The sequence below is a fragment of the Camelus dromedarius genome, chromosome 10, assembly GCF_036321535.1.
Source record: "Camelus dromedarius isolate mCamDro1 chromosome 10, mCamDro1.pat, whole genome shotgun sequence".
Lineage (NCBI taxonomy): Eukaryota > Metazoa > Chordata > Mammalia > Artiodactyla > Camelidae > Camelus > Camelus dromedarius.
Genome location: NC_087445.1, coordinates 373798 through 386195, shown reverse-complemented (window position 1 = coordinate 386195; position 12398 = coordinate 373798). Strand labels below are relative to the sequence as shown.

At 39.0% G+C, this 12398-nt stretch overlaps 1 protein-coding gene and 1 non-coding gene across 2 annotated transcripts in view; both read left to right on the top strand.

The window, feature by feature from the left end:
• The first annotated feature begins 830 nt into the window (after positions 1-830).
• The window catches only part of IARS1 (isoleucyl-tRNA synthetase 1), a 69855-nt gene continuing 58287 nt past the window's right edge, over positions 831-12398 (top strand). Inside the window, exons 1-5 of the mRNA XM_010974823.3 lie at positions 831-938; positions 6892-7017; positions 7718-7874; positions 8119-8238; positions 10261-10343. Of these exons, the coding sequence (XP_010973125.3) occupies positions 6899-7017; positions 7718-7874; positions 8119-8238; positions 10261-10343 (479 nt within the window). The 5' untranslated portion in view covers positions 831-938; positions 6892-6898. The remainder of the gene's footprint in view (positions 939-6891; positions 7018-7717; positions 7875-8118; positions 8239-10260; positions 10344-12398) is intronic.
• LOC116151813 (small nucleolar RNA SNORA84) lies at positions 4024-4156 on the top strand. Its single transcript, XR_004135395.1, has one exon. It is a non-coding gene; the product is annotated as a small nucleolar RNA SNORA84 (small nucleolar RNA).

Genomic DNA, 12398 nt, shown 5'->3' with positions numbered 1-12398 from the left:
TCCTTTTTATTATTTTTTATTATTTCTCCATACGGCCGTTTACCATAACTTCTGCAGTAAAATCCATGAGACCTCTGGAGGTGGAATTTAAGGACAAAGGAGAGGCTTCCATGTGCACCACTGACCACCATTCAGCTCCTCTCAAACAGTTCTGTGGCCTCTGCATTTCCCTGAGAAACAGGAGAGTCTCTTCAGATAGGTCAGGGATTTTAGTGCACAGCAGAGTTATCCGAGATGCGTGTTAAAATGCAGATTTCTGTGACTCACCTCCAGGGTCTCAGCAGGCCTAGCCCGCGCACCAGGACTCCTAATTTTTGCATACACCAGAATGGTTTGGTGCAGGTCTCCACTACAGTAAAAAAAAAAACATAGACCCAGTGCCCAGGGCTGCTTTCCTTAACGGTCACCTAGGAAAGAAGCCTTGCAACTGCGCACTCACGGCCCCATCGTGTAATTACTGAGGCCACTGTCGCTGGTTTGGTGTACGCGTGGTGAAATGTCCTGTGTTCTGAGAGGTGAACACCGACAAAGGGCCGTGTGAACAACGCCCAGTCAGGACGCACAACATCAGCTTCCTGTCGGTGCCTCTCCCAGTCAGTCCCCACCCCCGAGGCCCCGAACAGCCATGTCCATGACCGTCGCACTAGCTGCGTGAAGGGCGCGGCTTGCGGCCACCACTCGGCGGCAGCCGTTCAGCGGAGTAGCAAACTCGCCTTGCCGTGCACACCGCAGTGCCGGGTCGGGTGGGCATGACCGGCGCCCCACGCGGCCAATCGGCGCCCGGCTTGTTGATGGGTGTCAGGCGGCGCGCCCTGATTGGTCGGTACAAACCGGCCCCTTCCTCCTAGCTCCACGCTTTCAGGGCGTTGCATCACCTCTGGACACCTCTGGTGTAGCTGCGGCTCCTTTCGGGGTGCTCCAGCCTGGAGGCCCCTCAGGTACGCCCCGTCCAGCCCTCGGGGCCCCTCGGGTCACTCTGTCCTGCCCGCACGGCCGCTTCAGGTCACCTCGTCCTGCCCACGGGCCCCGCTGGTACTCCCCTTTCTGCCCGAGGGGACCCATGGTCCTCTCGGATACACAAGATTTTTTGTTTCCCATGAGCTGTGGGTTAACTGTGTGCATATCGGCTTCTTAGGAGTATATTAGGAGGCGGTCTAAGTTGGGCGAAAGAACTCAGAACCAGGTACCAATCCTGATCTGACTCTCGGGGGGGCCGAGGGTTTCAACCTGAAGTTCCTCAGCTTCAGCCTTTCAGCCTGAGATACTGGTAACACTTAAACCGTTGGGTGGTTGTGAGAATTTGGTGGATCGAGCTGGCTGGAGACGTGCAGAAGGTGGACGAAATTACTTGGAAGTCTAGGCATTTCTAAGAACAAATCAAGTCTTAGGCTCCCATGAAGGAGCATTTATTGCTGGTTGTCTGGGATTAGAGGGAAGTAAGCATAGCGTCCTCCGTCCTCGGTTCTCACACAGTCTAATAATACAATATTCCAAGCGCACAGAGGAGGAAGATAGTTCTTCAGTGGGATTTGGAGGTTGGAGAAGGCTTCTCAGGAACTGCAGTGGGTTTGGGACCTTGAAGATGAATAGGAACTGGAGGGGGGGGAGGTTCAAGGGACCATAGTATAAAGTATAGAAGGATTTTAAAGTGTGTATGATTCAGGAGGTGGGGAGTTGCTGTAGTCACTGCAGCTGAGGGTGTGTGGGAGGAAAGATGTGATTTCCAACCTTATGAATTTATGACTTCTTTCTGAAAGTGGTGTTTGAAATGAGTCCAGAAGACGAGTTTTTTTATTAGGTGGGACAGTATTACTTCTAGCGTTCAGGTTTTGCGGAGAGCTCAGAAAGTATGAATCTAGAGGAAAAGCAATTGATTTAGAGATTTCTAGTAATATGATGAACTTTAAAAAAAATAAATATCATTAAAGTGGTGGACAGTACATCCTCTTCATAAGTGATTAAAGAGTGAATTATAGGGAAGAGAAGGCAACTAAGTGTAGATTGCACCCTAAATGTTTTTGGAAAGATGAAATAGTGACTGAGCAAGGGCAACAGAGTAGAATTTGTGGACAAAGAAGTAATAATAGTTTACATCAATGACGTGATTGTTGCAGGCTGCGATAGCCATTATTTCACTTAACATTAAATTAGCATTGTGAGTGTTTACAGCCTTTATTTTACTGATGAAAGGATTGAGGCTTAAAGGTGGAGTAACTTTTCCTATAGCTCACATACTAAGTGGTGGCACCGAAACTGTCAAATTCCAAAGCCAGTGTCTTAACCATTATCCTTGCCAAGAAGAGCCCATGGAGTGGGATAGATTGGAAAGGCAGGTAGGAGGAGTATCACTGATGGAAACTAAGGATGCTAACAAACAAATGTTTTTGAGCACTTAACGTGTGTAAGCACACACTGGAGGTTAGATAGTAAGATACTTTTGCCAGCAACAAGTTTAAAGTTGAATTGGAGAATGTGTGGGACATGGAAAGCAAATAAAGTGCAATGTATAGGAGAGGAACAGATTCAGGGAAGGGGGATATTAGTTTTGAAAAGGGGGGACTGGTGGAAGTCCCATAGAGAAGAGTACCTTTAAGCTAAGCAGTGCTAGAGTATGTGGAGAAAGGGCCTGATACGAGAAAGCTGTGTGGCAGTAAAGCAGTTTTGTTTTCTCAGCAGTGTCCAAGGGTGTGATGTAGCTGGAGCTTGGGTTTTGTAAAAGGTCATGAGTAGTAACTGGGGGTAAGATTATGGTGGCCCTGAGGGCCCCACTGAAAAGTTTGTATAGAAACCATTGGGAGTGAGGAGCCTTTCTTTTAGTGAGGGGAGTAATTAGGTTTTACTCATTTATTTATTATTTTCAGAGGAGATACTGAGAATCAAACCTAGGACCTTGTGTATACTAAGCATGCACTCTACCGCTTAAGCTGTACCCTCCCCCCCTTTTTTTTATTATTATTAAATACAGAAATGATACTTTTCCAGTAGGAAGGTGGTGTTTAGGCTATATAGTATTTATTTTTCTCTTTATTTTTAAAATTTTTTATGATAAAGTTAATATATACTCAAAAAAAATCAAAGCAGATTAATATGAAGTAACAAACAAAAATCTGTTCTTTAATGCCTTCCTCATCCAGTCCTACTCTGGTGGTAGCCGTGGTTAAGTTTGGTGGGTAGCCTTCTAAATTCAAATGCAGAATTACTTAAATAGACTTAGTATATGTATGTGTGTATATATATAATATATATCTTTAAAATGATATAATATCCATAGTATAAATTGCTGTAAATGTCACTTGCTCTTTTCTTTTTCAGTATGTGTAATATATATATTTATAGGTTATGATTTACTATTTTTAATGCCTGCACAGTATTGATGCACCATAATTTATTTTAGTCTGTTATCTATTCAAGGATATTTAAGTTGTTTTCAGATATTTGTCTATAGAAACGCTTCAGTTAATATCTTTGTCCATAATTAATACATCTGTGGGGTATATGTTAATAGGATATAAGTAGTCTGTGAAAAGGCTGCAGATGGACCCACATCTTGGGTAAAATTTGACTTAATACAACGGGTTATGAAGACCTGGGAATGAAGGAAAGGAAACAGAGAGATAGGCTTAGAAGTCAGACCCACGTGACTTGGTGATCAGTTGGATGTGGGGATCATCCAGTAGTATTAAGAGTGACTCAGAAATGTCAGGGAATGGGAAGGAATAGTGGAACTGCTAGTGGGATTAAAAATGGGAGCAGGTGCAGCAAGGAAGATCATGAGATTTATTTTAAACAAAAATGTTTTTTGGATGCTTTTACAAAATCTGTTGAGGTAAACACAAGTGAAGGTCAAGGAGGGTGTCTCAAATTGCTGAACAAGAAGTTGAGGCTGAAGAGGTCTGAAGGAGTCATGGAGTGGGGAGGAGTTGTAGAGGCCTTGGATTGTGGTTAAAGGGAAGAGATTACTTCCCTGAATGTGACCTGGTAAGGTTACTCTCCCTCCTCTTTCTGCTCTTCCTTCCCCCAAAAGCCCCGTGGTTGCTGGATGCTGTTGTGCAGGTACAGCTCTCCAGTGGATGTGAGGGGCCAGAGCAATCCTGTGATTTATGCATGGGGGCTGTTTCTTTTTAGCAGCCTCCATAGCCCGGTCACTGATACATGGCTCTTCCTGGACTAGTCCGTACCATTGCATTGCGTCTTTGTGTTTGGCATAGTAATGCAGCGATTCTGAATCTTTTGGGGAGTAGATGCTCTCCAGAAAATTTTATACAAGTTTAAAGCCGTCTTTACAGACAGCTTAAACTTCATTTTCTCAAAAAGAAAAAAATTCAGGTAGATATTCCTAAATAATGATCAGAAAATTTCAAGAGACTGACTTGAATTTTGATGTGCATGCTAATCCCCTGGGACCTTGTTAAATAGCGGGTTCTGATGCCTCAAAACAAAGTGGGGCTGGCGAGTCTACTCTGATCAGCTCCCATAGACGCTGGCAATCATAGGACCAGCTTTGACAAGCATTAGAAGTGACAGAAATAAATGTGTTAATATCTAAAATCTATTAGTCTTCAAATGTAATCCCTTGTGTTTCAGTTGGCCTCTAATAAAGTAGTCACTGAACCAGTGGGACTCCTACTATATCAGTAAATGCACAGATTAACACCCCTCTCTGTCCTTGAAAGGCTGGAGGTTGTAACAAGAGCTGAAGATCCAAAATCCCTTTCAACTACTACTTAATAACATTTAATGGCACACTCATTTAACTGAGTTGAGTTAAATGACCCATCTGTTCTTTTCTTAATTTTTTCCTATATAGAAGTCAAAGGTACTCTCACATCTCAAAAATAAATGAAAAGAGGGAAAAAGGAGAGACACAGCTTGTAACAAACTTAAAAAAATATTTTTTTTTTGATGGCATGGGTTAATTACTGTGCTTAGACTTAAGTGTTTTCAGAAATTGGTTGAGGCATGTAAGTCTCTTTGGTCCTAGAGTCAGTTATCCCAGACTGTGTTACAGTTCTTGAATTCTTAAGGTTTTCCATCCTCTCTCTTGTTTTCTCATTATTAGCAATCCTGTCCCCTTCTAATCTGATATTGGCTTGCAAGTCTAGTTACCAACGGTCTTAGAATTATAAAACAAGAAGAAATGGGCTTTGAGGAGGAGTGGGCTTGAGGCTGCTCACTAGAGAGTTAAGCCCCGATTGATCAAATGTTTTTGCATGCAATTATTAACTCTCAAAAAGACACTTTTAAGACTTCTCTCACTAGGTACTAAATCAGAGAGGAATAGGGTTTATTCTTTATAAAAATCACCAATAAACAATAAAAATGATAAAATGGAAAATTAGAATGAGCTAGGAATTATTTGAATGTGATTCTTATCTTTTTAGCCTTAAAAATGTTTTAGATTTTACCTGTTTTCCTCAAAAAGAGTAGATTATTGCAGTAGAAGTGCTATTTGTCTTGTGAATGTAGGTAAGAATTTTTACCTACGTTGAGATTTATTTTTAGATTATTAATGAATCATTCGAATTACCAAGATTTTCATCTTTTAAGAAGCATTTTATATACAATTACCTAATGTTGTATTACAGTTGAAAAATAAGTAAAGTGTGAATTGGACAAAATTTTTAAAATAGTTTTAAAAGTCCCATGTATTCCTACCTCGCACCATATACAAAAATAACTCAAGGTGGGTCAATGACCTAAATGTAAAAGCAGAAACTTCACAACCTTGTAGGTAGTGGTTTCTTAGACATGACACCAAAGGTTCAAGTAACAAAACAAATAAATAAACTGGACTTCACCAAAATTAAAAGTGTTGGTGCTTCAGACAGTTTAGCACGAAGAAAATTAAAAAAACAATGCACGGACTAGGAAAAATTGTTTGCAACTCCTCAAACTGATAAGGGACTTGTATCTAGAATAGAAAAAGAACTCTTACAACTCAATAATATGATGACATCCCAATTAAACAACGGGCAAAGGATGAATAGAAATTTCTCCAAAGAAGGCATAAAATGGCCCATAAGCTCAACATTACTAATCATTAGGGAAATATAAATCAAGACCACAGTGAAATACCACTTTATACCCACTAGGATTTCCTGTAATTCAAAGATGGACAATAAGGGGTGAGGATGTAGAGAAACTGGAATCCTCATTCACTGCTGGGAGAATGTAAAGTAATGCAACAGCTTTGGAAAACATCTTGGCAGTTTATCAAAAAGTTAAACAGAGTTACCATATTATCTAGCAGGTATTTACCTAAGAGAGCTGAAAACATATGTCCACATAAAAACTTATACATGAATATTCCTAGCAGCACTGTCCAAAAGTGGAAGCAATTAGAAGATCCATGAACTGATGAATGGTTAAACAAAAAGTGGCCTATCCAAAAAATGAAATATTATTCAGCCATAAAAAAAGCAATGAAGTATGCGTCCAACATAAATGAACCTTGAAGTAAAGGAAGTCAGACACAATAGGCTTATATGCATAATTCCATTTATATGAAATGTCCAGAATAGAAAAATCTGGAGAGGCAGAAAGCGATTTAATGGTTGCTGGGGGCTTGGGGAGAGAGGGAAAGAGTGACTGCTAATATGCACTGGTTTGGGAGGGCAGGAGAGGGAGTGGTGATGAAAATGTTTTGGAATTTGAGAGTGGTTGTGATTGTACAACCTTGTAACTATACCTAAAAAAAAATAAATAAAATTTAATTTTACACTTTAAGAAGATGAACTTTATGCTATGTGAACTTTACCTCAAAAAACCTGTGATTTTTTTTTTAAACACCATGTAGTATCATGGGTAGTGACAGGTGTATTCACTTTAACGTATGGTACTGTTTTCCCTAGACCTCTCCTTTGAGAATAATAAATTTGATTTCTCTTGCAGTAACAAAATGGTTCAACAAGTGCCAGAAAACATCGATTTTCCTGCTGAAGAAGAGAAAATCTTGCAGTTTTGGTCCGAATATAATTGTTTTCAAGAATGCTTAAAGCAATCAAAACATAAGCCAACGTATGTGAATTTCTTTGTTAAAAGTAGAGTCTTTAAAAATAATCATTTCCTACTCTAAGTTTCATTATGACAAACTCTTTATTCATCCTTGTGTTCCTAGAGTCCCCTACCTCTCTATGTAGTGTGTGTTCTCAGTAGTAGGTACATGTTGAATGAATGAGTTCTTCATTATTAGGGTAGATTCAGTTTCTTTAAGAGGTCTTCTGAATAGAATTTATATATCATCACCCTCTTCCTTTCTGCTTTTCTCCTCACCACCCTCATTTAAGCATTTAGACTAGTAATGTAGTAGCCTCATATTGGAGTACTTCCTGTCTCTAGTCTTCATTCACCTAAGGAACAGTTCTTTCTTTAATTACTTTTCCTTCATGTGTCTCCTATGCTCAAAAACTTTTTAATAGGCATTTGTTGGACTGTTTCATAGATTCGATAATTCAGGATCAGGGTAAATAACTTCCCTTATTTCATGGAGTTAATAAATGAAGAATGGATGGTCCAATGCAGTTCTCTCCAGCTCCATCATAATTAGCTTTTTTTTAAGGCAGGGACTCCAGTAAATATCTTACCAGTTAGTTGTGAATTTCCTAGTCTCATGGCTTTTCTTCTCCCTGAAGACTTCTGTTACAGGGGCTGTGTATAGAAAAATGCTGTCCTAAATTTTTGCTGTTTTAAAATAACGTATTTTTATTACCTCTGTTAGATTTACCTTCTATGATGGGCCTCCTTTTGCAACTGGACTGCCTCACTATGGGCATATACTTGCAGGGACAATTAAAGATATAGTTACAAGATACGCTCACCAGAGTGGGTTTCACGTTGACAGAAGATTTGGATGGGATTGTCATGGTTTACCTGTGGTATGTTCAAGTCACCAGCCTTAGAATGTTCTGATTCTTTATAAGCATTAGATTTTGTTATATAATATATTCAAGTATGAATTTTTACTATAATCAGACTTTCTTAGCTTTATTTCTATAATACTATTTACAGTTCATTTTCTCTGAGAACTAATTTTTTAAAATCTGTTTTATTTTCTGGAGTTGTTGAATTGGATTTGTTTCATAGGGCAGGGATGTTAACAATCTTACTGCAAATTTTCAGGAATATGAAATTGATAAGACACTGGGAATCAGAGGACCAGAGGATGTAGCCAAATTGGGGATTGCAGAGTATAACAGCCAGTGCCGAGCAATTGTGATGCGATATTCTGCTGAGTGGAAGGTATGTTGGATGTTTAAGTAGAACGAACAGAAATTCTAGTTTTTAAATGGGAGTTGAAATGTTTCATGGTCCTTTGTGTTTTTTATGGCATGAAACCAGAAATGGGACATAAAAGAGCTTGATCATCCTCTTTAAAGGAGTGTTCAGCTTCTACCTTCAACTCCAGGACTTAAAATGTTAGCTTAAACTGAACACTTTCTTGTCTGATTTCTATGTGCTTGATCAGTCTTCCATATTTAATCTCCTGTGCACCCACAGGATATGACTGGAATCATGCTGTTCTTGCAAATCGATCAACTTGAATATTGCATTTAAAAAATTCAGATGTTAAAAGCAATTCACATTTGGACCCACTGTTTATTAATTTGACTTTGACCTTGTTTACTGCTTCTCTTAGCAATAGAGCTCCCACAGCTGGTACCTTTAATCAACTGTCAAGTGCTGCCAGGGCTCTTGTCCTCTCTTATTCTGCTGGGCTTACGAACAAAGGTCCACAACTCCCCCTTTCCTTCCTGGCTCTCAGATTAATATATCTGTACAACTTAACATGTCTGGCTTTTATTTTTTCCCATCTTCACTATCTTACCACTGTGACTGTCAAGCCTGCTATTCTTCAAAATTCCGTATTCTGCCAAAGTATCAATCTTCTAGACTTTAGACTTTAATCCTCATAATCAAATTAAATGTCAAATCCTATCAAGCCTTTCTTCTTAGATCGCTTCTCTAGTAATTCATTCTGCAACCTAGCCTCTCACCCACCACTGTCTGATTCCCTGTAACAGTCTCCTAGCTGGTCTCTTGCTCTTGTTCTTGCCACTTGGCCTGCCGAGTCATTTCTCTCACAAGACTGTTTGTTGTGCTCTTTCCTGCTCAAAACTTGTCTTCATTATTTAATAAAATCAGATTTAATCAACCTAAAATTCGAAGCTCCTCAATTTTCTGCTAACCTAACTTTCTTTAATCTACCTTTTCTTGCCTAGTCACCAGTAGGGGAAAATCCTATTGATTATAATATGCATGTGAGCCTTTTTTTGTTTTTTAAATTGCAAAAATATGGAAGAGCCTCTATACCTATCACCCACTTCTCAAAAGCTAACACCTTTAATAATGATAGTATAATTATCAAAAGTAGGAAATTGACACTGATCAACATTATACACCTTATTCAGATTAACCAGTTGTCCCACTAGTTTTTATTTCTGGTGTAAGATCCAATTTAGGAGCACAGATTGCATTTAGTTGTCATACCTCCTAAGTCTCCTTCAATCTGGAACATTCCCTCAGGCTTTATCTTTTATGACCTTGTCACTTTTATTGATTGATTGGTTGATTGGTTGGTTGGTTGACTCAGATTCTGGGGATTGAACCCGGGACCTCGTACATGCTAAGCATGCCCTCTCCCACTGAGCTATGTCCCTCCCCCATGACATTGTCACTTTTAAAGAATACAGACTAATTATTTTGTAGGAAGTCCCTCAATGTCTGATGTTTCCTCATGATTCAGTTTAGGTTATACATTTTTGGCAAGAATGCTTAGAAGTAACATTGTGCCCTTCTCAGTCTATCATATCAAAAGTCCTGTGAAGCTGATATGTGTCATTGGTGATGTTAACTTTGTTCACTAAGGTGATTCTGTCAGGTTTCAGCATTGTAAAGTGTCAGTGTTTCCTTTGTAATTGCTGAGTATCCTGTTTCTTATCATACTGTGACTCATTAATTTTAGCAACCATTGATGATTCTTGCCAGCAAACAGTAGACCTGTGGTTTTTGCTAAGTGGTAGTTTTGGTAGACTTTTATAAAGGAATAGTAATATGTGTAAATGACATTATCTACATATGGGATGAATGCCAAGAAAACTGGTTCTTAACCTTATATAATGTGTTGTTTACAATATAGATTTACTTGAACCATTGATCTGTTTTTCCAAAATCATCATATACAGTGATAACAGAAGTAAAACAAAGTGCTGTACAGTAACAAATACCATTGTCTAATAACTCTTAATTTTCATTTTTTTAAAGTCTACTATTACCAGACTTGGTCGATGGATTGACTTTGACAATGACTACAAAACTCTGTATCCACAATTCATGGAATCCGTGTGGTAGGTTTGATTTGAAATTGTAAATATAAAGACTGTTTTGTTACTGCTTAGTAGATAGGTGCTCTGGCATGAAATCAGCTTGGTTTCAGGTCCGTAATTATTTGCCTGAAATCTTTGGGGACGGAAGTTAGGAAGATACGGAGATTTCCCATATACCCTATGCCTCCATACGTGCGGTGTCCTCCATTATCGACATCGCCTACCAAAATGATACATTTGTTACAATTCATGAACCTATGTTGACAGATCATGATCACCCAAAGTCCGCAGATTAGGATTCATTCTTGAACACTCCGTGGATTTGGACAAATGTGTAATGACATGTATTCATAATTCTAGTATCATACAGAGTATTTGCATTGCCCTAAAAATCCACTGTGCTCCACCTATTCATCTCTTCCACCCCTAGATTTATTTTTGAATTCAGTCAATTTTGGATTCTAGAAAGGTAATAGGTTATCCATATGTCCTGTAGTATATAATGCCCCTAGCAGAATAAGGAGCAACCTGTTACCAAATTCATTAGTATTTCTATATCAGAACATGTTATTCACACTAAGTGAAATAAATAAAGAACATAAATGTCCTGATGTTAGTCAAAGCCTTTTTTGTCAAATTAATTGGTACCAAATTTTAGGAAAATTAGGTCTCAGAAGTGAATGAGTTTGTTTGTTTTAAGGAGTTAAGTCTAAGATTGTATACTTGAATTTTTTACTGAGAGAAGTTATCTATGCAGTCACTGTTTCGTAACAGTTTCAAAATGGATTTTGCTTCCTTTTACTCTTACAAGACAGCTGTTGCAGTGCCAGTCTTGATAGGTGATTTAACTTGAGCCTCCTGCAGTAGTGTGCGAATCACTGCATATCAGTAATGGGCAAACCATTATTATGGCTGCAAAATGCCCAGTGTGCATAACTCAGGCCTTGAGGAAGTCTTACCTTTTATTAAATTATGCATAATCACAGGTGAGTTGCAAAGCCCTTTTGTAGGATGCATTTTTTTTTTGCACTGCACTATAGGCACTCATGCCTCTTACTGCCTTTCTGTCTACCTGGTCTCATTTTTGTTGCGCATGCTTGGCATATGTCATTTGCCTTTGAGGAGCTTGGGGCAGTTCTCAGACTCTCTGAGTCTGACATGCCCTTGTGGGCGCATCTTCAGACCCACATACCCAAGAGTGGGATCTGATCAAATTATCCAGCATGGCAGCAACTTTGGACGGGGGGTTCCCCATTTTATTGAGTAGCTGGAGTCCTCATGATTAAGTATCTAAAAAGCAGGAGAGGGGAGGGTGTAGCTCAGTGGTAGAATTCCTGTTTAGCATGCATGAAGTCCTGGGTTCAATTCCCAGTACCTCCATTAAAAAATAAACCTAAGTACCTCCCCAACCCCCCCCCAAAATTATAAAAAATAAAAAGCAGTGTTTATGTTAAACATCTAACAAAGAAGGTATTATTTATGCTCTAGATCAGGACTTTTGAGAACGTAAATGTGGTTAGTATGGTCAAAAAACTAGAAATTAGAAATTTTAATAAATTTAAATGAGCACATGTGGCTGGTACTGCCATGCTGGACAGTGTAACTCTACATCATACTTCCTAATTTACATAAAACACACCTGAATGGAGGAAAGGAGTCTTCAGAGCCTCTTAATATTAGAATGTTAGTTATTCCTGAGGAACATGCTGGCATATAAATAAGGCACTTGGACCTAGAGTGAATTAAAAAAAAATAGTACGAGATACATTTAAAATGATAACATTAATTTAATGGTGATAATTTAGATAGAGTTGATGCTTTTGAGAATATACAGTACTTCCACATGAATTTTCCCAGATGGTCCAGAAAGGCCTGTGAATTGGGTTAGGACCCTGTCTGAGGTAAAGGTAAGTGATTGTGACTTGCCTGAGATCACACAGCTAATTATGTGACTCTTAGGCTTGAATCTGTGTCTTATGACATCAACTCTGACTCTCTTCTCTTGGTCTCCTGTGAATGTTCTTGTATCAAAGAATATAATTTAAGATTGAGCCTAACCTTGTGAAATTTGTTACA